General features: G+C 42.7%; 1 protein-coding gene across 1 annotated transcript in view; it reads left to right on the plus strand.

Annotated features, from left to right (window-relative positions):
• Positions 1-3,174: 3,174 nt before the first annotated feature.
• The window catches only part of PPTC7 (protein phosphatase targeting COQ7), a 55,538-nt gene continuing 32,085 nt past the window's right edge, over positions 3,175-26,627 (plus strand). Inside the window, exon 1 of the mRNA XM_007529045.3 lies at positions 3,175-3,764. Within this exon, the coding sequence (XP_007529107.1) occupies positions 3,542-3,764 (223 nt within the window). The 5' untranslated portion in view covers positions 3,175-3,541. The remainder of the gene's footprint in view (positions 3,765-26,627) is intronic.

The raw sequence follows: 26,627 nt of genomic DNA on the forward strand, positions 1-26,627 counted from the left end.
TATTTTCACCACTTGTTCGCCTCTGAGAGTGACAAATGACCTCCCAGGAATCCGTGAAGTGTTAGGAATGTAACTCCGTTAAGGAAGAAAACTCTCAGGACTTTTTAAGCCAAGTGAAATGTCAGGAGTGAACTGTGCTCCTAGGGGAGGGCAGGGGAATTTTTTTCCTGTTTTTTTTTTGAAATTTTTTTAAATATTTACTTTATTTATTTATTCCCTTTTGTTGCCCTTGTTGTTTTATTGTTGTAGTTATTATTGTTGTTGTCGTTGTTGGATAGGACAGAGAGAAATGGAGAGAGGAGGGGAAGACAGGAGGAGAGAAAGATAGACACCTGCAGACCTGCTTCAACCGCCTGTGAAGCGACTCCCCCCTGCAGGCGGGGAGCTGGGGTTCGAACCGGGATCCTTATGCCGATCCTTGTGCTTTGCGCCACCTGCGCTTAACCCGCTGCGCTACAGCCCGACTCCCATTTTTTTCCTGTTTTTTCAAAGTCCTCTCTCCTGGCTTCCCCAATGATAGTGAAACTTTTTCAGGGCTTGGTCTGGAATAAATGATTCAAGGGAACCCGAGGCTCTGTCTTCTCTCCTTTCAAAAAAGTGCAAAGAAGCTTTGAGAAAGGATTCTGTTCACGTTCGCTTCTGCGAGAAACTCATCTGCAGGAAACTCAAGGCATTCATATCACTTAACTGCAAACAGCAGCTTCTCAGAATAGAGGTTATCAGCATCAAAGTCACATTTCTTTCCTCTTCATTCCATCAAACCAGTTTTGGCGAGCAACATGGAAGTAACATATGCCCTGAAAATACAAGGTACAAGCAGTATGGATGAGTTTGAGGAGGCAAGGAATAGGGTTTGAATGCTATTTTTAAGTTTGTCCTTGGGGTAGAATTACCTGTTTAGTTGTGGTTTGTATTTGAAAAAGCAACCTTTTGCATAGCTGGCATAGGCAAAAATGCCAAGCAGAAGACTGATAAGATTTCACCCTCTCCTCTGGCTTCCCTCCAATTCTTATGGGCCATGAAAAATGGCAAAGTGAGGGGAGTCAGGCAGTAGCGCAGCGGGTTAAGCGCACGTGGCACAAAGCATAAGGACCAGCATAAGGATTCCCATTCAAGCCCTTGGCTCCCCACCTGCAGGGGAGTCACTTTCATAGGTGGTGAAGGAGGTCTGCAGGTGTCCATCTTTCTCTCCCTGTCTCCCCCTCCTCTCTCCATTTCTCTCTGTCCTGTCTAACCATGACAGCATCAATAACAACAATAATAACTATAAGAACAATAAAAAACAACAAGGGCAACAAAAGGGAAGATAAATATTAAAAAAAAAGAAAAATGGCAAAGTGTGATTGCATTATTGGGAGTCTATCTTTTTTTTTTTTATTTAAATTTTTAATTTAAGAAAGGATTAGTGAACAAAAGCATAAGGTAGGAGGGGTACAACTCCACACAATTCCCACCACCCAATCCAGTAAATTAATTTCTTTAGTTTGTCAGTTTGATAAAGTGCCACTCACTGTGTGAAGTGATTTGTCTACTCTGTGTTTGATGATGATCTTTAAGGACAGAAACACACAATAAAGTGCACAGGTGTTTAATGAAGATAACTTGGTAATGTGCTTTCCGTGAATGGCTGGCTGGACCCTAGATGCATTAAGAATTTTTTTTTTTTTTTTGGAGTCAGGTGGTAGCACAGCGGGTTAAACACATGTGGTGCAAAGCACAAGGACCGGCATATGGATCCAGGTTCGAGCCCCGGGCTCCCCACCTGCAGGGGAGTCCCTTCACAGGCAGTGAAGCAGGTCTGCAGGTGTCTATCTTTCCCTCTCTCTGTCTTCCCTTCCTCTCTCCATTTCTCTCTGTCTTAACCAACAATGACGACATCAACAACAACAATAATAACTACAACAATAAAAAAGGTATTTTTAAAAAGATTTTATTTATTAATGAGAAAGATAGAAGAGAGAGAAAGAACCAGACATCACTCTGGTACATGTGCTGCCGTGGATTGAACTCGGGACCTCATGCTTAAAAATCAAATGCTTTATCCACTGCACCACCTCCCGGACCACAAGAAAAGTATTATTTTTAAAAAATTATTTTATTTTTATTTCATTTATTTTACTTTTGCGAGAGATGCAGATAGAGAGACACAGAGAGAAACACCAGAGCACTGCTCAGCTCTGGGTTATGGTGATGCAGCGGATTGAACCTGGGACGTGCACTTAGCCAGGTGCGCCATCGCCGGACACCGCTTTAAGATTTTTTCTTAATACTTATTTATTTTTGTATAGAGACAGAGGGAGGTTGGGGGGGGAGACTAAGAGGGAGGGAGACAGATAACTGCAACACTGTTTCACCACTTGTGAAGCTTCCTCCCTGCAGGTGGGGACTAGGGGACTTGAACCTGAGTACTCAGACATTACTCAGACATTGTAAGGTGTGCACTCAACCAGGTGTGCCACCACCCAGCCCCCAAGATTTTTCTTTAAAAGGATCTTATTTTATCTTATTTATTTATTTATTTATTTTTTTGAGATTTTATTTATTTATGAGAAAGATAGGAGGAGAAAGAACCAGACATCACTCTGGCACATGTGCTGCCTGGGATCGATCGGGACCTCATGCTTCATCACCCCAAAGCTTTATCACTGCGCCACCTCCTGGACCACGGGACGTTATTTTATTATTTTTTAATGCTTATTCTTTTTTTTTTTTTTGTTCCTGAACGCTATTTTTCCCACTTTTGTTGCCCTTGTTGTTGTTATTGGCTAGGACAGAGAGAAATTGAGAGAGGAGGGGAAGACAGATAGAGACCTGCAGACCTACTTCATTGCTTATGAAGCGACCCCGCTGCAGGTGGGGAGTCGGGGGCTTGAACCAGAATTTTTGTACTGGTTCTTGCGCTTAGCGCCATGAGCGCTTAACTCGCTACGCTACCGCCCGGACCCCCGATGTGACATTATTTAAACAGGGGAGAAAACTTTCACAAGAATTCACCTGTAAGTCTCAAGAATTCATCCTAGGACTCCTAGGATAGGCAGTCAAGTAAAGAGACTACCATTCCCAGGAGGCATGACGCCCCACCCTGTCCGCGCACGCTCCATTTCGGTGACTGCATAGGGCAAGGAGCCCAAGGGGCGGGGCTTGGAGCTGAGCGGCGAGTCGTGGGCGGGGCTAGGGGCTAGGGGCGGGGTGACGGGTGGGGGCGGTGTTGTCGGCGCGGCCCGGAACACGCTAGTGGAGCGGAAGATGGCGGCAGCAGCGGTCGCTGCAGCCGGGACCCCAGTCGGACTGAGGCGGACGAGCCACAGGCTCTGACCTCGCTCTGGCTCTGGTGCGCGCGGTGGAGCGTGTGCGAGGCCCCGCGCGTCGGGCAGGGGCGGCGGCGGTAACTGCGCGCCGCCCTGAAGAGCGCCCCGGCGGAGGCGCGGCGGCGGCGGCGGCGGCGGCGGCGGCGGTTGCGGCTGAGGAGAGAGCCGGCTCCGGGCCTCCGCGTCCTCCTGCTCCCCGGCCCCCCCGCCTCCTCGGGGGGGCGGCGGCGGCGATGTTCTCGGTCCTCTCGTACGGGCGGCTGGTGGCCCGCGCCGTGCTGGGCGGCCTCTCGCAAACCGACCCCCGGGCCGGCGGCGGCGGCGGCGGCGACTACGGACTGGTAACGGCCGGCTGCGGCTTCGGCAAGGACTTCCGTAAAGGCCTCCTCAAGAAGGGCGCGTGCTACGGGGACGACGCGTGCTTCGTGGCCCGGCACCGCTCGGCCGACGTTCTCGGTGAGTCCCGGGCCCGACCCGCGGCTCAGCCCCGGCCCCGGCCCCGGCCCCGGCCCCGCCTCCCGGGGACTCCCCGGCCCGGGGCTTCCTTCCCCGCGCTCCGCTCCTCTGCAGCGCGGAGGAGCCCGACAGCCGGCCCGTAGTAGCTCGCGCGTGGGGAGCGCCTACTATGCGCCCGGCGCCGTGCCAAGCGCTCCGAGGTGCGTTTTCCGCTGGAACCGGCGAGGAAACTGAGGCGCGGAGCGGGCGAGCCACGTGCTCAAGGTCACCCGGCCCGAGAATGTCATCGGGCCGCGCGAGTCCGGAGCCACAGTCTGAGTCACTTGGCCGTGCCAGCACCGGGCGTCCTGCGGCCCTCCTCCTCTCCTCCCTGCCCCCTTCCTCCTCTCCTCCTCCCCGCGACACCTGCAGCCTCCTCCTCCTCCTCCTCGAGCTCCCGCTTCCTCCGGCGCCCCCTGCGCGCCGCGGGATCCCCGCAGGGCCCCTGGCGGTGTCCTCGCCGCCTCCATCGAGACGGGGGTCTCGCCGTGGGGGCCCACCGGGCCGCCTGGTTAAAAGAAACGACCCCGGTCGCTCATTCTCTCCATCTGCCCCTGTCCGCTCCAGGTCTCCTGGGCCAGTGGAGGAGTGGCGGGTTGGGTTGAGCCGGGGATGTCTCCTTGACCCGAAACGAAGTAGTCCAACATGCTTCTTTGCAGTCAAGAAATTGAGAGTCGGCGAGAAGCCTGTCCAGGCCACAGGTGCTGCCTAAGGCCTGTCGCAGCGCTGCTTTGGCGGGTGCAGAGAGAGCCAAGTGTTCCCCAGCAGGCAGAAACTACCATCGTGTTTGCCTTTGGAGGCGATGTATAGGCCTTAGAGCTGCGCGCCGGTGGCTCTGTTAGCCAGCGCACACTCTGAAATTGAAGGACATGCTGTCATTGAACTTGGGTTCAGATGTCCCATTGGTTTCACTTCTCGGGGTGGGTTTTCCCCATGACTGTAAATGTCACATGCCAAGCAAAGTTTGGCGTTAAAGTAATCCTGTAACTTTTTTCTTTTTAAATTATCTTTATTTATCTGATAGAGACAGCCAGAAATTGAGAGGAGGCTGGAGTGAGAGAGAGGGAGAGACACAGACACCTGCAGCCCTGTTTCACCACTTGTGAAGTTATCCTCCTGCAGCTGGGGACCGGGGATTTGAACCCTGAACATTGCCCATTGTAACATGGCTCAACCAGGCGCGCCGCCACCCGGCCTTCTTTTTTTTTATGACAACAGTTATTTTTTTTTATTTCAGCACAGAATAACTTTGCCTCTACTACATGTAGTATTTGTGAACGTGGAACTGGAAAGGTTGTTCTCTGCTTAACTGATGAGTGACCCCGTTACCCGAATTTAAAAAAGCATTTAATATTTAGGCAACACTGTGAGCTCTTGAGAGATTTCTTAGAAATATGAAAATCCTCTCTGAAGTCATCTTGATTCTGACTCAGAATCTCTCTCTTTTAAATGGCTGTCGTTTTTCATTGAATCTAGAATCTTTTCATTCACTGCAATAGATATGTGCTACCTTGTCAAGTCGCTCTTCTGGAAAGCAGTCTTGGAAGTCACGTGAAACAACTTTGGAGCTGGCTTGACTGCCATATATATATTTTATTGATACCAACACAAATTTGATTAGTGTGCTGCTTTTGTGAAACATTTGTGATTTACTTGTTAATCTGGGGTATGTATTACTACACTGGAGCCTAATTACAAAAAAAGAAAGAAAAATGAATGGGATAGAATATAAGAATATGTAAATTTCAAAAGAGTATGGAAAATTTGAACAGATTCTAGTAAAAGTATAGCCTCCTGACAGAAACCTGGCCTAGTTGGATGCTCAGCTCTGTCACTCACTAGGTCTATGGTCATTCTCATCTAAAAGATAAGTGAGCAGACTGCCTGACCTTCAAGAACTTCTGCCTGTCACATATTTCTTTTTGTTTCTAAAAGCTGTATCTTTTGTTATACTTTGTAATTTCTGTTTATTTCTTTTTGTTGCTGAGGATTGAACCCATATAGTCATCATATGCAAAGCATACACTTTACTACTCAGATACATCTTTGGCCCATCATTTGTTATTTTGCTCTTCAAAAGAACAGGCATTATTTTAAACCTTATTTATATGGACACTTTCAGTATGTTTTTTCCCTTTACTATCTGGCACTTAAAAACAATTTTCTCATGTATTTCTATGAGAGCAACCAGAGCTGCACACCTGCCAGCAATCACTGGTGCCTTCCACATGCAAATCCTGCTGCTCAGTCTGGTCAGCCACCTCTCCAGCCACCAAACTGTTCTTAATTATTCTTGGTTCATGACCTCTGAGAGTTTTGGCTGCCCAAAAGCTTTCTCCCCAGAAAAATGTGCATAGATAGAATTTTTTGCATAGGCTCTCAGAGACTTCACTGGCCCCATGAAGTACAGTCATGTAGTATGTGTGAGGGCTAGCTCAGAAACCAACTCGAGTTCTCCTGAGAGGAATGCTGCTAGGCACAATTGGATAGATGGTTGCTTCTGTGACCTAGGGGTGGTCTTTGGCCTAATCTGACAAAGAAATATGAAAGGGTGGGAGTGGTGTCTGTCAGTGAAAGAACAAAGGGAGACAGATACTCGAGGATTATTTTAAAAATACTTATTTGGGTAGAGACTAATTGAGAGAGGAGCGGGGAGATAGAGAGGGAGAGAGACACCTGAAGCACTGCTTTACTTGTCTTTTTTTAAAACTTTTTTTTAAACCAGAGCACTGCTCAGCTCTGGTTTATGGTGGTATAGGGAATTGAGCCTGGCATTTGGGAGCCTCAGGCATGAGAGTTTGCGTAACCATTATGCTGTCTGTTCCTCCCCATACTGCTTCATTTGAGAAGCTTTCCTCTTGCAGGTGGTGGCTGGAGGCTTAAACCCAGGTCCTTGTGCATTGTAGCATGTACACTCAACCTGGTGCACCATCACCTGGCCCCAAAGATTTAAGATTAAAAAAAAATTTTTTTAAATCTTTATTGGAGACAGAAATCAAGAGGGGAAGGGAGATAAGAGAGGGAGAGAGACACCTGCAGCCCAGCTTCACCACTCATGAAGAATTTCCCCCTGCAAGTTCTTCTTCTAGCGTTTGCCCTTCTTCCGTAGCCAGTCAACAGAGGGGCTCAAACCCTGGTCCTTGCACATTGTAACACATGTACTCAATCAGGTGAGCCACCACCCAGCCAGCCCCCCCCCCCCGAATTTATGCTTTGAAGGCACTCTTCTGGAAAGCAACCTTGGAAGTCACCTGAAACAACTTCTGAGTTGGTTTGTGTGTATGTGTATGATAATGAATTATATTTTTTTGATACCATCCCAACACAAATTTGATTAGTTTTTGCTATGAAAGAGGCGATGAGTGTCAGTGGGTCTTTAACACTTTTCTGCCCTGGAATTATGAACTGAATTGCATTAAAAGGCTATACTCAGGCCACCAGGAATGGTGGATTTAATATCGGCACTAAGCTACATTGAAGACCCTGGTGGCGATTAAAAAAAAAAAAGAATAAAAGCAATGGGGGGGCTATATTGAGTAATAATATTATGTTGGCCCTCAGTGCTTTGAATTTAGTTCAATAGGTAATTCTTTCTCTTTGGGTTGACACCGTTTATTGTGAAATACCTGTGTAGCTCATTGTGGTCATCTAGGGCTCCTTGATAGGAATGAAAGTTGTCTGTTTCTTTTTAAGAATGAGAAAATAGTTTTGTTTATTTAGGAGTTATCTGTCCTGTTAGTCATGCAGTGACTAAAAGTACTTGATGCTTCACAACATTTTTGTAGAATCCCCACTGAATTTCTTTTAGGAAAAACCAATGATGGGTGTGGTGAGACATAGGAACCATTCCTGTGCCATGGAAAATTGGCAAAGGTGTTTTAACATTTTTAGGTCCAACAGGAGTTAACCAGTATCAGCAGGAGCTGGTAGGACTTTCCTTTTTTCCTTCTCCTTGTGGCTAGTCCTGAGTTCTCCTATTACTCTATATGGCATGGTTGCCTAGGTACAGAGTATAAGTGTGTAATTGCTGGACCTCCCACAGCCCTAAGCTACTTAACAATAGAATCAAAGAGTTGTGTAAGACTTGGAAACCTTGGAGTCCAGTTCTTTCATTTTCCAATGAGAAACAGAGACCAACAGATTCCCTTAGATTTGCTAGTTAATGGCCGTACCCAGCCTTCTTTCCGTTACACCACTGGTTGTTTTCTTGACAAGATAGGTGAATTCAAAACCAGTTTGTCTCCTGGTACAGTTTGTCCTAATACTTTTCCTAATTAAGGGTGTGTATATATGTGTGTGTTTTTACAACTTCTTTATTCATTCTATGACTCAATTAAAATGCAGCAAAAGCTACTGCATCCTAACCACAGTTTACAGAAACCACTGTAAAGAATGCCAGCAAGCTCTGTGCCATGTAAATTCTGACCTCTGAACTTGAGTTATAATGCAGTTTTTATAAAATTGGAATGTTTAAGTTTGATTTACCTTTAAAACCTAACAAATAATACCCTTATATACTTACCTAGATCTGATTTTGATTGCGTGAATAGCCTGCTTGGAGTGTGATGCCTTCAGTCATGATAATTCTATTTTGTAGAACCCTTCTTTTTTAAAATTTATTTATTTATTTATTTATTTATTTTCCCTTTTGTTGCCCTTGCTTTTTTATTGTTGTTGTAGTTATTATTGTTGTTATTGATGTCACTGTTGGATAGGACTGAGAGAAGTGGAGAGAGGAGGGGAAGACAGACACCTGCAGACCTGCTTCACTGCCTGTGAAGTGACTCCCCTGCAGGTGGAGAGCCGGGGGCTCAAACCGGGATCCTTACGCCACTTTTTGTGCTTTGCACCACATGCGCTTAACCTACTGAGCTACCACCCAACTCCCCTGTAGAACCCTTATCCCAGTACGGGTTGTCCTTTTAAGTACCTTGGGAGAATATGTGCATTGATTTCAACCTCTCAGGAAAGTCATGGTTCAGCCTGATTTTACTTATGTAGTCTTGATTGAATTGTTTAGAATTTGGAGAATATTCACCTATCTGTGAAGTGACAGACTCAGGGGCCAGATGATGGTTCACCAGATGGGGTGTGTGCCTTGCCATGTGCACTGCCCAGGTTGGAGCCCCATTCTTCTTCTTCTAGCGTTTGCCCTTCTTCCGTAGCCAGTCAACAGCGTCAGGTTGAGCCTGAGGTAAAGTTTCGAGACCTCCTTTGAATCTGGAGAGGTGGCAGTCGTTGACTATGTGGGTCATAGTCTGTCTGTAGCCGCAGGGGCAGTTCGGGTCGTCTCTGGCTCCCCAGCGATGGAACATAGCGGCGCACCGGCCATGGCCTGTTGGATAGCGATTGAGGAGGGCCCCATTACCACATGGGAGCTCACCAGCACCAGGGAAGCTTTGATGCTGTGGTATCTCGCTTTGTCTATCTAAATGAAAAGATGGCTCTGGAACATTGCAGTTGCACATGCTGGAGGGCCTGACTGCAAAATAACTAAAAAGTAACAGTAAAATTTCATGGCGTTCAATAGGCAACCACAACTACTGGCTAGTTCCAGGGATTTTCATTTTTTCAAAAGAAAACTATGTCATGTAACATCTCCCAACTAACTCCTTCCTTCAGAACAGAAAGTAGATTCTGTCTCTGTGAATTTGTCTGTTTTGGACATTTCATATCCATAGACTTATATAACATATGGTCTTTGGGGCTTGCAAAATAGCTGTCATGCACAGTGTGCTCTTTCACCTTGTGTGTGACTCAGATGAACCAGGCCTCTACCACGTTAGAGGAAACTTCAGTCCTGTTTCTCTTCCCTCTGTCTCTGAAAAGTCAGCCCATAGTGGTGAAGTCCCAGAGATAACCAGCAAACAAAAAAGTGGTCTTTTGTGTCTGACTTTTTTTACCTTAAAATATTTGCAAGGTTTATTGGCTTTGTAGTGTATATCAATATTTCAGTTCTTTGCTGAGTGCTTCATTATATTCACGCTTTTTTTTTTTTCCCCCTCCAGGGTTATTGCTGGGGCTCGGTGCCTGCACCATAAATCCACTGCTCCTGGAGGCTATTTTTTTCCCCTTTTGTTGCCCTGGTTGTTTTATTGTTGTTGTAGTTATTGTTGTTTGTATTGCTGCTGCTGTTGTTGTTGAATAGGACAGAGAGAAATGGAGAGAGGAGGGGGAGAGAAAGAGAGATACCTGCAGACCTGCTTCACCACCTGTGAAGTGACTCCACTGCAGGTGGGGAGCCTGGGGCTCGAACCGGGATCCTTATGCTGGTCCTTGCACTTTGCGACACGTGTGCTTAACCCGCTGCACTACCGCCCAACTCCCATTCATGTTTTTTTATCCCATTCATTAATGGACATTGGATTAGTTCCACATTTTGGCTATTTGAATAGTGCTGTAACATTCGTATACAAACATTTTCTATTCTTTGGGTATATAGCTAGAAACAGAATTATTGATTGATACTGTAACTATATAACTTAATAAGGAAAGTAATTGTTCTTTTTTAATATTTCATTTATTTTGGATAGAGACAAACTAATTGAAAGGGAAGGGGGAGATAGGGAAAGAAGAGAGACACCTGCAGCACTGCTTCACCACTTGGGAACTTTGCTCCTTGCAGGTGGGTCTGGGAGCTTGAACCCAGGTCCTTGCACAGTGTAATGTGTATACTTAACCAGGTATACCACCACCCAGTCCCAGAAAATGACTGTTCTTATACCATTTTAATATAATTACATAGGAAATATTTACACTTTCTATTTTTGGGGGTTTAAGGAGAAAAGAAGGCGCTATAGCACAGCTCTACCAGCTGTGGAATTACTGAGGTATTGTCCATAGTGCTCCCAGGTGGTGCTGGGGGTCAAATCTCAAACATGGTTAGGTATACAGTTCACTAAATGAGCTACCTTCCTCCCTAAATAAATCTTAGGGGTGTGTGTGTGTGTGTGTGTGTGTGTGTGTGTGTGTGTGTGTGTGTGTGTTGGCAATAATAAGATGTGTAGATTCTCAGGTCAGTAAGTTAGTTACTTAGCTTGTTTGATTTACCTGAACTCTAGTTTATGGTGGTGCCTGGAGATTGAACCTGAGACCTTAGAGCTTCAGGCATGAAAGTTGCATAACTATTATGCTATTTCCCAGCCCAATCAGTATTTTTTTAAATTTCTTTATTGGGGGATTAATGTTTTACAGTCGACAGTAAATACAATAGTTTGCACATGCATAACATTTCTCAGTTTTCCACATAACAATACAACCCCTACTAGGTCCACTATCATCCTTTTCCAGAACCTGTACTCTACCCCCACACCCATCCCTGAGTCTTTTACTTTGGTGTAATACACCAACTCCAATTCAGGTTCTACTTGTGTTTTCTCTTCTGATCTTGTTTTTTAACTTCTGCCTGAGAGTGAAATCATCCCTTATTCATCCTTCTGTTTCTGACTTATTTCACTAACATGATTTCTTCAAGGTCCATCCAAGATGGGCTGAAAACAGTGAAATCACTATTTTTAATTGCAGTAGTATTCCATTGTATATCTAGACCACAACTTGCTCAGCCATTCATCAGTTGTTGGATACCTGGTTTGCTTCCAGGTTTTGGCTATTACAAATTGTGTTGCTATGAACATAGTTATGCACAAATCTTTTTGGATGAGTGTGTTGGGTTCCTTAGGATATATCTTCAGGAGACGAATTGCAAGATCATAGGGTAGGTCCATTTCTAGCCTTCTGAGAGTTCTCCAGACTGCTCTTTACAGAGGTTGGACCAATTTACATTCCCACCAGCAGTGCAGGGGGGTTCCTTTGACCCCCACACCTCTCCAGCATTTGTTGCTGCTACCTTTTCTGATGTATGACATTCTCACAGGAGTGAAGTGGTATCTCATTGTTGTCTTTATTTGCATTTCTCTGACAATCAGAGACTTGGAGCATTTTTTCATGTGTTTCTCGATATTTTGGATCTCTTCTGTGGTGAATATTCTGTTCATGTCTTCTCCTCATTTTTGGATGGGGTTATTTGTTGTCTTATTGTTGAGTTTGGCAAGCTCTTTATATATGTTGGTTATTAAACTCTTGTCTGATGTATGGCATGTAAAGATCTCCCATTCTGTGAGGGGTATCTTTTGTTTGGGTATTGGTTTCTTTTGCTTTGCAGAAGCTTTTTAATTTGATGTAGTCCCATAGGTTTATACTTGCCTTAGTCTTCTTTGTAATTGGATTCATTTCATTGCCTATCAGTATTTAAAAATTTTTTTTATATTTATTTTCCTTTTTGTTGCCCTTGTTGTTTTATTGCTGTAGTTACTGATGTTGTCCTTGTTGGATAGGACAGAGAGAAATAGAGGAGGGGAAGACAGAGGGGGAGAGAAAGATAGACACCTGCAGACCTGCTTCACTGCCCTGTAGGTGAGGAGCTGGGGCCTCAAACTGGGATCCTCACACAGATCCTTGTGCTTTGCGCCACATGCGTTTAACCCGCTGCGCTACCACCCGACTCCCAACCAATCAGTATTTTTTAAAAAAATAAATAATTTATTTTCGGGTAGAGACTGAAATCGATATGAAAGGGCGACGTAGAGAGAGAGAGAGAGCCACCTGCAGCACTGCTAAGAAGCTTTCTCCCTGCAGGTAGGGACTATGGGTTTGAGCCTGCGTCCTTGAATTTTATAATACATTATCACCTTATCAGATGTGCCACTGCCTGGCCTCCAGGCAGTCTGTACTTTAAGTATGCCAGGTTTCTTGCTAATTTGTGTGCTTCCAAGAGAAATTGTGACTTGTTTAGGAAGTGTGAGAGCTATTCTAGAAATGCTGGTAGTAGTGGGTTTTAAGAAGCCATGGCTAGTTTTATTTGATTTTGCTCAATATTCAGTCATTCTGTGTTAAAGATTATAGGGTGGACAGAGGAAGTTTGCTCTTTGCTTTTACTTTACTCTTTTGAGCGGAACATCACTCATCTCTGGGTTTTAGTAGTGCTGGGGATTGAACATGGATTTCCAAGCCTTATGTTTAAGTTGCTTAAACAGTGTGCTGTCTCCCCAGCTCTCCTCTTTGTTTTTAAACTCTTTTTCCTATATAGATATATTGTGTTGCCTATCATTTTTCTTGCAAGGCATATTTTTAAATCTTTTACTCATTTACATTTTCAGAGCTACTGTTTCATTATCCACAAATTTTTAATCTAGAGATTCTTGAATTTAGTTAAAATTTTCCCAACACTTAACCTTTTTTCTCAATTTATTAATCACCTTTAAGGACTTTGGCTGAATCTTTTTTTTCCCCTTCAGTAGAGCAAATCTTTGAATTATAAAGGCATATCTGTTTATATCACTTAGAAGACATCTTCATATATATTTTAAACTGTAGTAGAAAGTTAAACACAGATGTTAGCTGGCTATGGTGGAGCATGGGGTACCTGGACAGGAGGAAGCTGTTCCTGAACTTTAGCACTGCTTTATGAAACTGAGCAATACATAGAATCGGAATGGTTGCAACAGTGTCCAAGTGGAATTTGTTCTGGTGTGTGACTCAATAGGCACTATACCAGGTCAGAGTGTTTGACCTACAACTATGTTCTTTAAATAGATGCTTATGTCAAGTTTAAGGTAAATGATGAATTGATTACATGTAGGCCCCATACCTTTCAGAGAAACCTTACCCTAGGACTTTAGGTTTCTAATTTCAAGAAAATGATTTGGAAGTATAAATTGGCTATCTTTTATTTCTTTAGAAATCTGACTTGGAGCTGGGTGGTGGCTTACCTGGTTGAGGACACACGTTACTGTGCGGAAGAACCCAGATTCTAGCCTCTCTTCCCCACCTATTAGAGGAAACTTCACAAGTGGTGAAGCAGTGAGTGCTACTGGTGTCTATCTCCCTCCTTCCATCTCAGTTTCTTTTTGTGTCTAGCCAATAAGTAAATATTAAGAGAATATATAAGAGAAGTAATAAAAAAAACCTGACTTCCAATACACCTAAAATCTTATAATATTATAACCTATGGGCTGGGGGTGCACCTAGTAGAGTGCACTTGTTACAGTGCAAAGGGACCCAGGTTTAAGCACCCAGCCCTAAGCGCTCAGCCCCCCCCCCCACCTGCAGCAGAGAAGCTTTACAAGCAGAAAGCAGTAATGTAGATGCCTTTTTCTCCCCCACCAATTTCTCTCTGTCTTTATCCCATGTAAATAAATTTTAAAAATATTTTTTAAAGTAAACTAATGTTAAATCATTTAAAAAAATGTTTATATTTATTTTCCTTTTTGTTGCCCTTGTTGTTTTTCATTGTTGTTGTAGTTATTGTTGTTACTGATGTCATCATTGTTAGATAGGACAGAGAGAAATGGAGAGAGGAGGGGAAGACAGAGGAAGATAGAAAGATAAGACACCTTCAGACCTGCTTCACTGATTGTGAAGTGACTCCCCTGCAGGTGGGGAGCCGGGGGCTCAAACTGGGATTCTTAAGCCAGTCCCCACTGCACTGTTGCCCGACTTTCCCCATTTTTTTTTTTAAGAGAAGAAATTTGACTTTGAAACCAGAATTTTTTTGTTGGCTGAACGAACAACTTTGTGCCAAAATGAATGTGTCTACTTTTGGTCTCTAGCACTAGTATGTATTTTGGGAGTTATCAAGTAGTTTACAAATCTGGTAGTTTTCTGTTTCCCGGAGAGTCAAGGTATTCCCCTCCCTTTAAAAAAAAAATTATTTATTTATTGGATAGAGACAAGTGAGAGTGGGGAGAGAAAGAGATACGTGCAGCACTCTTTTGCTACTTGTGGAGCTTCTTCCTCCCTGCAGATAGGGACCAGGGGCTTGAACCTAGGTCCTTGTGCATTGTAACATGTGTGCTCTAACCCTGTATTTTTCTCTTTTTTATTTTTTAAGCTATTTTTATTTATATTATTGAATAGAGACAGGAGAGGGGAGGAGGAGATAGGGAGAAAGACTCCTGTAGCCATGCTTCACCTCTCATGAATCTTTCCTCCTGCAGGTGGGGATCAGGGACTTAAACTCTGGTCCTTGTGCACTATAATGTGTACACTTAACCAGGTGTTCCACCCCCTAGCCTTTCTTCCTTTATGTGTGTGTGTGTGTGTGTGTGTGTGTGTGTGTGTGTGTGTGTGTGTGTGTGTGTGTGTGTGTGTATGTGTGTGTGATTAGTAGCTTACAAGATTGCAAGATTCCAGTGAATAGTTCTATACCACATCCAGCACCAATATTTTTCTTATTAAGCGGTTCACACAACTGCATCAGATGTCAGTTACAGAAGCTGACCTGCTGAGGCTTGGGCTGATAATACACACTTAGTATTTTAACCTTGAGTTTAGTGCTAACATGGCTCAGCAGATAGAACACAGGACCTGCATCATGAGACCTCAGGTTTGGCTCTCAACACCACATACGCTGGAATTTTGTGGTACTCTTGCTTCTCTCAAGATAAATAGATCTTTGAAAAATAGACTTGGGTAGACAGTTGACACACCTTTTTCCATTTAGTTAACAAATTTTATAGAAGAAAATGTTTTTGAGTAAGTCTCAAACAGAATTTTGAAGTAAATGGGGGGAAGCAGAAGCTTTTTTTAAAGACTGAAGTATTTCATTGTTTGTCCTAAGCCTTTTTTCAGTATGACTCATCTTACCAGTGTTTTATATAGTTCTTTAGTTTTACTGTGTGTTTTTATGTTTTAACTTATCCAGTGTTCATAATTATGAAATAAATGGCTACTCTAACTTCCACTTAGTCTGTGTATTTTCTCATCTTAAGTTGACTTTTCAATAAGGTTAAGTACAGGTAGTTTCATAGCTGATATTTGAACCTAAGTTTCGAGCTTGCATAACTTGCATTTTCAACTAAATGATTTTGTTTTGTGCTCATAAAAAGTAACACACTCCGGGGCCGGGCGGTAGCACAGCGGGTTAAGCACACATGGTGAGAAGCGCGAGGACCAGCAGAAGGATCCCGGTTCGAGTTCCTGGTTCCCCACCTGCAGTGGGGGATCACTTCACAAGCTGGTGAAGCAGGCCTGCAGGTGTCTATCTTTTCTTTCCACCTCTCTGTCTCCCCCTCCTCTCTCAGTTTCTCTCTGTCCTATCCAATAATGATAGCAACAACAACAACGATAAACAAAGGCAACAAAAGGGAAAAAATGGCTTCCAGGAGCAGTGGGTTCATAGTGCAGGCACCAAGCCCCAGTGATAACCCTGGAGGCCAAAAAAACACTCAGAAGAATAGTACAGAATAGAGCAGCTATAGCTCATAACTCAGTCAGTATGGATTCCTCAACAGTTACCGTGGAGGCAAAAACATAATAACACATTCAGGGGGACCGGGCAGTAGTACAGTGGGTTAAGCACACATGGCAGAGACCGGCATAAGGATCCTGGTTCGAGCCCCTGGCTCCCCACCTGTGAAGAAGTCGCTTCAAAAGTGGTGAAGCAGGTCTGCAGGTGTCTGTCTTTCTCTCCCTCTCTATCTCCCCCCCCCCCATTTCTCTGTCCTGTCCATCAACAACAGCAATAACAATTACAAGGGCAACAAAATGGAAAAGATGGCCTCTAGGAGCAGTGGTTTTATAGTGCAGGCACCAAGCCCCAGTGGTAACCCTGGAGGCAAAAAAAAAAAGTAATACACTCAGAATAATACAGAATAAAACACCTGTAGCTCATAACTCAGTATGGATTCCTCCATTCTTTGTGCATATACACTTGTATTTTTGCACTTTTTTTTTCTTTCATTTTTTTTGCCACCAGGGTTATGGCTTATGACTCAAGCAAGGATCCATGAATCTGTGCCCGTGCAACTCTACCACTCCTATTGAACTCTTTAAAGATAGAGATAGGGGGTGTGGGGGAGGAGAGACTCCTCAGTGCTGCTCCATCACTGGTGAAGTTTTCTTTGTGGGTGCTTACACTTGGTGGCCATGGGCTAGAACCAAGTTCCTTGCACGTGTTAAAGTATTCTTTTACACTCTATTAGGTCAGTCATCTCCTGACCTGTTAGACACATTACTGAACCAAATTGGGTTAATGTGCAGTCAGCTCTGTAATTGTGTTCTGTTTGTTTTTGTCACTAGGGTTTTTGCTGGGACTCTGCCTGCATGATTCTACCACTCCTGGTAGACCTCTCATTTTTTAAGAGAGAGACACACACAGACACAAAAGGGGGGTGGGGGAGGGGGAAAGGGAAGACAGAAGAGACATCACAGCACCACTGTACTGCTTGTGAAGCTTCCCCCTTTCAAGGAGTGGTGCCTGGAGTTTTGAACCTGTGTCCTAAAGCTTGGTAAAATGTGCACTGGGTGGACAGCTATCTTCTAGCCCCCCATATGTCATTTTCTAATAAACTGAACATGTTTCCAAACTGACAGGCATAGCTACATAATTTTACTGCTTGTATAGTCCATATTTTATTTAACTAGTTCTCTATATTTAGACTTTCCAATTTCCTGTTCAAAGTGACACTAGAGTGAATATCTACATCTGAATATTTCCTTAGGATAAATTCCTTGAAGAGGAGATCCTGCAAAGGCAATGAACATTTGCAAGGCCTGTGATAAATATATTAGCATAGGTCCCTCCTGAAAGGTAATACTACTTTCATAATTTTCTAATTGCTGTGAAATTACTCTCATCAGTAAATTGTTGATCTTGAGTCTTGTCATATTGAATAATTTATATACTTACTGGGTCTTAACACAGTTACTTTTGAGGTGAGTAAGTTTGTAGTTGCTGAACAGTTCTGGAATTGAACTGTTGGTAGGAATCCGAGGACTACAAAATGACTGCAAGAACTTTGCCAGAGACTACAAAAGTGACTTACTACAAAGAGTGCTTTCTGTTCAAAGGCCCAGTACTATTTTGATTCAGGCTATTTCCAACGAATTTTTTGTTCTGATTTTTCTTTTACTCATTAATAGACTATTTTGAGAGGGAAGGGAATGTCTTTTTATACTACTATGGCTGTACATTTTGATCTTTCTAGGATGCCATCATCCTTTTTTTTTTTTTTTTTTGACTTATTAGAATAAGTCTGTACTTTTCATTTGAATATGCAAGAGGTTAGCTGTCCCAAGCGAAGCAAACAAAAAGTATTCCTGTTTTCACACCTATGTTTGGATAATGGTTCTGGATAAAAAAATGGATTTTTAAGGTAGTTCATCTATGCGAAAATACTCTCCATGAGCTCTAGTTTGACCACTAAATGTTAATATGTTCATTGGTGTTTTGTGAAATGAGAAAATTTAAACAAGTATGTCTATACATGCATTACTTTTTAAAATTATCTTTCGTGGGAACTTTGATCTTACTGGGCTTTTTATTTTTATGTACATTGAAATCATTTGGCAATCAAGTCTGCGGATAACAGATTAATGTGTTTTGTGAATACATTCTACATTACATATTAATTTATTTACAAATCATTGAATTTGCTATGTCATTTGATATTAATACATAATCATTAGAATTTCAAATTGAAAGACTTGCCTTTTGTTAGTGACTTAAAAAAGAAACATTTTCTAGGGCCAGAAGTTGAGCTCAGCAGGTAGGTCATATACCACATGCCTGGAACCCCGGCTTTGATTCCTAAAACCGTATTGGAGAACCAGGGACAGCACCAAAGAGAACTTCATGGATGGTAGAGCAGTTCTTTAACATTGTTCTCTTTCTATCTCCCTCCTTTCTTCTCTTCCTCAGTATAGAGAATGTTTTAAATGGCTCTGGGAACTTTCAAAGTGGTATCATGCCTGCATGATGCCCTTAATTCATTGTCTGGTGCTTCATTAAAAAAAAAAAAATGAAGGGTATTTAGGCGACAACTTACCTACTAGAGCCACGCCTTACTTGTTCAAAGCCCTGGGTTCAAGCTTATGCACCACATAGGAGCACCACAGATGCCACATGTTTCCTGGATGGTGAAGTGGTGGTGTGGTGTCTCTCTCCCTGAAAAATAATGGGGGGAAATTGGCCTTTGGGAGGCCAGTCAGCAGTGGTATCACACATATGTGAGACCCTGTGTTAAAAAATTTTGCAACATATTTTGTTTTTATGACAGTGGTTAATGAACTCAGGACCATATAGTTGCATGATTGCACTAAGTATTTTTGAATTTGAAATGCTTCTGTATTTTATTTATTTATTTATTTTTAATATTCGTTTATTATTGGATAGAGACAGAGAGAAATTGAGAGGGGAGGGGAGATAGAGGGAGAGAGAGAAACACATGCAGCCTTGCTTTGCCACTCATGAAGCTTTCCCCTTGTAGGTGGGACCAGGTACTTGAACCTGTGTCTTTGCACGCTGTAATGTGTGTACTTAACCAGGTGTGCCACCACTTGGCCCTTGTACTTTATTTTTTGAAAGAGGTATTCCCATATGGTACTGGTCCTCAAACTCATGGCCTCACACACAGCAATGTGTATTCTCTGTTGGGTGATTGGGTGATATCTATGTCATACACCACCTCCCATATGTTTTAAAGATGTATTGATTTAGTTTATGAGAAAGACTGGAGTACTCCCCCCGCCCCCATAAATGATACCAGGGTTCAAACCCGGGCCTCAAATGTGTAGGTCCTGCCCTCTACCCTGAGCTACTTCCCTGACTGTCTAACAGACTGGCAGAGTGTTCTGGGGAGGTGGCTCAGTGGTAGAGTGCATACCTCACATACATGGCACCCTCTCTGAACCATTATGAGAACTTTTTTGAAATACACATTTGGCCTCATTCTGTAGGGGAAGAATAAACTGGAAACCTGAAATGAAGTCTTTTCTTTGAAATTAGTTTTTGCAGTAAGTGTACTATTGTATGCAAAACAAAATATAGCTGTATTTTCTGACTTATAAAGAGTTTCTAAAACAAGCTCCTTTTTCTTGAGGCATGATTTAGATTTCTAGAATCTTAGATCTCACGAGAAGGAATTACTTTGCTCACCTGCATCGTACCTCCCTCTTACTATCTTTTTTTATTTGATAGAGATAGCCAGAAATAAGAGGAAGGGGGAGAGAGAGAGAGAGAGAGAGACAGACAGACAGACAGACAGACAGACAGACCTGCATCACTGCTTCACCACTTGTGAAGCTTTCCTCCTGCAGGTAGGTACTGGGGACTAGAACCCGGGTCCTTGAGCATTATAATACCTGCACTCATCCAAGTGTGCCACCACCCAGCCCCCCACCTGCATCTCATTTCACAGATAAGTGAAAAGTGAAACTGAAAAGTGATTTGATCAGTGCCCTGCAGCTAGTTAGTGGCAAAGAAAGTTTGAGTTCCCTGGTGTTGGAAACTATGGAATTGAACTCCTGTTACCTTATAATCTGTTAATCATTATTAAATCACTAAGTAAAAAAAAGTTTGAGTTCCAAAAGGTAGGAATTGTTGTGTCAGGAACTAGGCCAGTACCTGATGGTTTACAGAAAAGATGGTTAGCTATGTGCAGAGACTTCTGTCCCCTGAGGGCCTCAAGTAGAGGGAAGGGAAGAAGACAGCAGTCCTGATAGAGGAGCTGCCATTGTTGTGGAGGCCTGGGAGATTGACCAATTATGAATTGCCACTTAGAAGATTTATCATCTAAAGTGAGAAATGTGTAAGTCTGAACCCTGGCTCATAATTGGCAAAAGTAACTTCAGAGTCACTGCTAGAGAAGAGAAGGAAAAAAAAAAATTTCTTTAAAATGCGCTTCTATCTTTTATTGTGTATTTTTAGGAGGCAGACATGGTTTTTTTTTTTTTAAAAAATTTATTTTCTCTTTTGTTGCCCTTGTTTTATTGTTGTAGTTATTGATGTCGTCATTGTTAGGACAGAGAGAAATGGAGAGAGGGGGGAGAGAAAGACAGACACCTGCAGAGCTGCTTCACCTCCTGTGAAGCAATTTCCCTGCAGGTAGGGAGCCGGGGGCTCGAACCGGGATCCTTATGTTGGTCCTTGTGCTTTGCGCCACGTGTGCTTAACCTGCTGTGCTACCACCCAACTCCCAGACATGTTTTTTTCTTCTAAACTGTAACGTGTGCTTATGTGTACTATAACATGCACAATACCTCCCAGCCTTACTTCATTCTTAAAATGTTACTGTTAGATATGTAATGGAATATTGACTGCTGGTGGATGTGTGACCAGAAAAACTGAATGAACCACTCTTTATTTATTTATTTATTTATTTATCTGCCTCTGGGGTTATTGCTGGGGCTCAGTGCCAGCACTTTGAATCCATCACTTTCGGTGGCCTTTATGTATTTATTTTTTCCTTTTTTTTTTTTTGTTTTTTTTCTTCTAACTAGGACAGAGTGAAATTGAGAGGGGTGGGGACGATAAGGAAAGAGAAAGAGATACCTGCAGGCCTGCTTCACTGCTCATGAAGTGGTCCCATCTGCATGTAGGGAGTGGGGGCTCAAACCCATGTCACTGAGCATGGTAATATGTGTACTTATTAACTGGTGTGCCTCTGCCTGGTCCCACCACTTATCTTTGAATGGGAATTGTCTCTAGTTTTGACAACAGGTCAGTGTTTGTAGAGCTTACAACCAAAGACTCTTCCTGATTTCTGTGGGCTACACTGGTCATTAATGCTGTTTGCTCTGAGAGAGGCATGACCAATTTTATTGCATATCTGTGAGCTGAGCTCTGTGGCAGACACTGTTTTACACATTTTCCTGTTCCTCACCTGTACTACAATTTCAGTTCATGCATTTTTCTAATTATGGGTGAATATTCTGAAGCTCAGAGAGCTGCCCAAGGATATTCTTACATCTTGAAGTTACAATTTGAACTCAGATCTGACTCCAAAGACAGCCCTTTTTTAGTTTGCCACAGTTTTTCAAATTAGAAATGATCACTTAGGGGGTCTAGACAGTGGCATACCCAGTTAAGCACACATAGTACTATGAGCAAGGTCCCGGATTCGAGCCCACTCCCCACCTGCAGCCGGGATGCTCTAAAAGCAGTGAAACAGGTCTGCAGGTGTCTTATCTTTCTCCCTTTCTATCTTCCCTCCCCCTCTGAATTTCCTCTATCCTATCAAATATAATGTAAAAAAAAAAATGACCGCCAGGGTTTGTAGTCCTGGCACCAAGCTCCAGTGATAGCTGAGGAGGCAAAAAAAAAAAAAGGAGGGGGGAGAAGAAGATGATGGTGATAATTTAAAACTTTGTTTCACTGGTTTTTGCTGAGTATAAGTACTACCTAGTTATTGCTATTCTGGGGCTAATTATTGATCAAAAGGTCATTAATTAAAGTGAAAAAATACGGCTGCCATAGTCTGTGGGCCACTGGTACTCTAGTGGCTTCAGGCTGGTCCTTTCTGGGACCTAAATACCTTAACTCCTGCAGTGTCTATCTGGGCTGACTGCTGTGGGAACCTGGAACACATGCATAATAACAGACATTTCCCTGAAGGTAAGGTTTCTCTGCTCTTAGAGTTGTGGTCTAACTCTTCAATTTGTAACTTTGATCTGCATGAGGCTTTTGATTTTATTGGTGCTTGTTTATTTAGTTTAATCACAACCATTTATTAGAAACCTCTCCAAAACTTTCTAACTGGGCCATGGTCATTACCACTTGATTTTAAGTTCTCATGGTCAGGAAATCTTAACTATGTATAAACCTCTTTAGCTCTCATTCACCACAATGTCTTGCATATAAAAATGTTCAACTTTTTCCCTTTCTTTTTTTTTGCCTCCAGGGTTATCACTGGGGCTCGGTGCCTGCATTATGAAACCACTGCTCCATCTTTTCTCCATTATTGTTGATGTTATTACTGTTGTCGTTGGATAGGACAGAGAGAAATTGAGAGAGGAGAGAAAGATGGGGGGGGGGGAGGTAAGACACCTGCAGGTGGGGAGCCAGGGGCTCAAACCAGGATCCTTGCTTGGGTCCTTGCTTTTTGCACTCTGTGCTCTTGACTTACACACTACCACCCAGTCCCCCTGTTGCACAACTTTCTGGTGGTGCAGGCCTTGGGCATGCAAGTCTTTTGCATAACCGTATGCTATCTCCCCCACCCTGTGAGTGACTCCTAACTTCACCCATAAGGTGGTATCTTAGTAAAGGTCAGCTTTTGTTTTTTTATAAGGGGCAAAAAAAAAAAAAGCAGAAGGGATAAATAGTATTTTCTTTGAAGTTGGTTAAAGGATATATCGCTTAGGTTTATCTAGTAAGACCAAAATTTGAGAGAAAATTATAAACAGAAGGAAAAGTATTCTCTCATCCTAATGGGTCAGCGCAATAGGCACAGATCAGATAACTATTGTTGTCTTACATAAACATTAAATTAGGTCTCATATAACATTTCCCAGTATCTAGAAACAAAAGAAGCTGCAGCTTTAAAAGACACACTAAAGGTCCTGCCTCTACTTTTTATTTATAGTATGTTACCTCCACTCATATAACTTGTTGCTTGTTTTTATGCAGAAAGCTTTGTTAACAGTATTGAGGATTTGAAGGAGATACTGTTGCAGTGTAGAAATGAGTGAAGTGACCTGTGAGTTCATCTTCAACTCTTCAGTTTGTATGGCAGGAAAACAGTGATTCTACTACTCAATCTTCAAGATGCACATGGTCCCCATAGTCACAGTTAAACCAGAACACATTATTTCAGATTAAGGTTTTTGTACTTAAATAGAAGCACTAAAGTTAGAGTAAGAACATTTTTATTTTTTGGAGATTTACTTAGAGTTTCTTTTTTTTCACACATTTCCTTTTTTTTAAATTTTATTTATTTTTTTGAGAGAGATGCAGAGAGACACACAGAGAAAAATACCAGAGCACTGCTCCACTCTGGTTTATGGTGGTGTGGGGAATTGAACCTGGGATTTAGGAGCCTCAGGCATGAGAGTCTGTTTACATAACCATTATGCTGCCCCCCCCAACATTTCTTAAATCTCTTTTCAGAGTTTTTTTTTTTTTTAATTAATTATATTTATTTTCCCTTTTGTTGCCCTTGTTTTTATTGTTGTTGATGATGTTGGATAGGACAGAGAGAAATAGAGAGAGGAGGGGAAGACAGAGAGGGGGAGAAAAAGATAAGACACCTGCAGACGTGCTTCACCGCCTGTGACGTGACTCCCCTGCAGGTGGGGAGCCGGGGGCTTGAACTGGGATCCTTACTCCAGTCCTTGCACTTTGCGCCACGTGTGCTTAACCGCTGCACTACCGCCCGACTCCCTCAGTTTTTTTACTGCTGTTTTTTAAGACAAAGCAACTGCCTGAGATAGTCTGGAAAATTACCATCTCTTGTTATGAAGTATTCCAGACAGCAGGTGTGTGTGTGTGTGTGTGTGTGTGTGTGTGTGTTTGTTTACATTTAAAATTATTAAGTAACTTCATGTGTATGATACTACGAAGAAAATACATTTTATTTGGATTTCTAAAACAAAATGAATCGTTTCTTTTGAGTTCTTATATTTCTTAACTGTCCTGAGTAATTTCATTTCTTTAGCAGAATACAATTTTGCTTATAGGTTCCATTCTCATACTTTTTAATCATAGGATTGACTTTCTCTTTCTTCCTTTCCATCTTTTCAGCTTCATTGCCTCTGCTTTTTGAGGTAGCTGTTCTGCCTAGAGGTCTTGAGTTATTGACGTAGACTTGATCTCTGGAGATTTGAGATGTAGGTTTCTTTGTAATTAATGCAGAGTGGTTGCTTTGGGGAATCTTCTTGCAATGGGAATATCTCTTCTGCTTGCTAAAGCAGGAAGAACATCATAATGTATATAATTTCTCCTCTAGAGAACTGAAAGGACTGTTAGTCAAAGCAGGTTGTACTTTTCTGAATAGTTCATCTGTTGAATATGTTTTTAAAGTAACCCTCCTTTTTGTTCCCTTTGGTATAATTATTTGCAGATACATTTCACAGTTCTGAATCACAGGGGAGTGTTCTTGAATGCCAAAATACTTGAAACTTCTGAAATGTTGATACAAATGCGAGTTGCCTCATTTTATCAAAACTGAGTTAATACCCATTTGATTTTTCTCTAGTTATAATGTTTCAATCTTTAAACAAATACGGCCTCTAAGAACTAGAGTCGCAGCTTGTGGAAAGAAGCTAGCTATTGCACTACAATAAGCAGTGTTTATCCAGTTCCTCATTAGATGAACATGCACTCCAAGAGTGTAAAACCTTGTATCCTGGAGCCAGGAAGTATCTTACTAGGTAGAGCATGGGAGCACTGTGGGCAGCATTGGGAGAATGCTAAGGGATAATAGAGTGGTGCTGTGGTATCTCCCCTGTATCCATCTCACTTTTGCTTCTTTGTGTGGAACATAAAAACTAGAAAAGCAGGACTGAAGGGACTGCTTAGCAGTATATCATGCAAGCGTGAGACCCTGTGTGCATTCCCCAGCACCAGGTATTTTAAGATGCAGATATTCTTATATCTTTGAATATGAGGATCTCGCCCTACTTTTATTATTTAACTCGTGATCCAGCTGGAGTCTAACTCAGTTGCTCTCTGGAATCTCAATTGACTATTAAGTACCCAGCCTAGTAAATAGGAGATATGTTCCACTGATGGGGGGGGGGGGGGTATTCCTGTAGAACAATCATGCTTCATCAGAATGTGAGGCTTGCTATAAATTGTCTCAAGATCATCAAATATACAAGGAATAAGTATTGTTTTTAATATTGAAAATTCTGTGGCCTGAGTAATAACTCAACTAGTCAAACATAGAATTTTTTTTATTCCTGAGGCTTCTGGTTCAACTCCTTTGCATAAACCATATACTGGTTTTTCTGTCTTATTTCATGTAAAACTATGAAATAAGTCTGAAAAAAATTATAGTAGCCCTGGAGATGCAGTGGCTAGAGTGTTGGATTCTTAAACATGAAGTAGTAATTGAGTTGAACCCCAGCACTATATGTGTCAGATGATGGTTTTGTCCTCTTTTTTTAAAAATATTTATTCCCTTTTGTTACCCTTGTTTTATTGTTGTAGTTATTATCGATGTCGTTGTTGTTGGATAGGACAGAGAGAAGTGGAGAGAGGAGGGTAGACGGGGAGAGAAAGATAACCTGCAGACCTGCTTCACTGCCTGTGAAGCGACCTCCCCTGCAGGTGGGGAGCCAGGGGCTTGAACCGGGATCCTTATGCTGGTCCTTGTGCTTTGTGCCACATGCACATAACCTCCCCTGCAGGTGGGGAGCCAGGGGCTTGAACCGGGATCCTTATGCTGGTCCTTGTGCTTTGTGCCACATGCACATAACCCGCTGCGCTACCACCCTATTCCTCTTTTGTCCTCTTTTTCATTAATAAATAAGTAATTATCTAAAATATTTTAAATTCTTCCAGTCTAATTTTGGATGAGAGCAAGTTTTTTCAGTGATGGTTATATTAAAATTGAGATTTAGTATTCTCTGGACATCACTTTCTTATGGAAAATGGTTGCTGTGGGACCAGCAGATAGCTCACCTGGTAGACAACACATTTTACCGTGTGCAAGGGCTAGGTTCAAGGTCCCAATATCTACCACATGGAAACACAATGTAAAATGTGGTGAGATGGTGCTATGGTGTCTGTATTTTTCTCTTCCTCTGTTTCTCACCCTCTGTCTGGAAAAGAGTGTTGGCCCCAGTAGAGCGGCATCATCATCATACAGTTGCTTTGAAACTAATTGCATGTCAGTCAGGTTGGCAACCTCCTGCAGATTCAGGAGATAGGCCAATGCTGGCTTCGTTCAGTCTTTCTGAGTGAACTTTTTACCACTATGGGTAAGTGGCTATTGTTGTTAAAATTCCGAGGCTCTTGCCGGCCGGGCTAGCTTCACGGGCGGGTAACAGAGACGACCAGAGACATACGGCTGGGCAGGGAAGCTGTATTTCTTTATTCAGGAA

This window comes from Erinaceus europaeus, chromosome 6 (genome assembly GCF_950295315.1).
Source record: "Erinaceus europaeus chromosome 6, mEriEur2.1, whole genome shotgun sequence".
Taxonomy (NCBI): Eukaryota; Metazoa; Chordata; class Mammalia; order Eulipotyphla; family Erinaceidae; genus Erinaceus; species Erinaceus europaeus.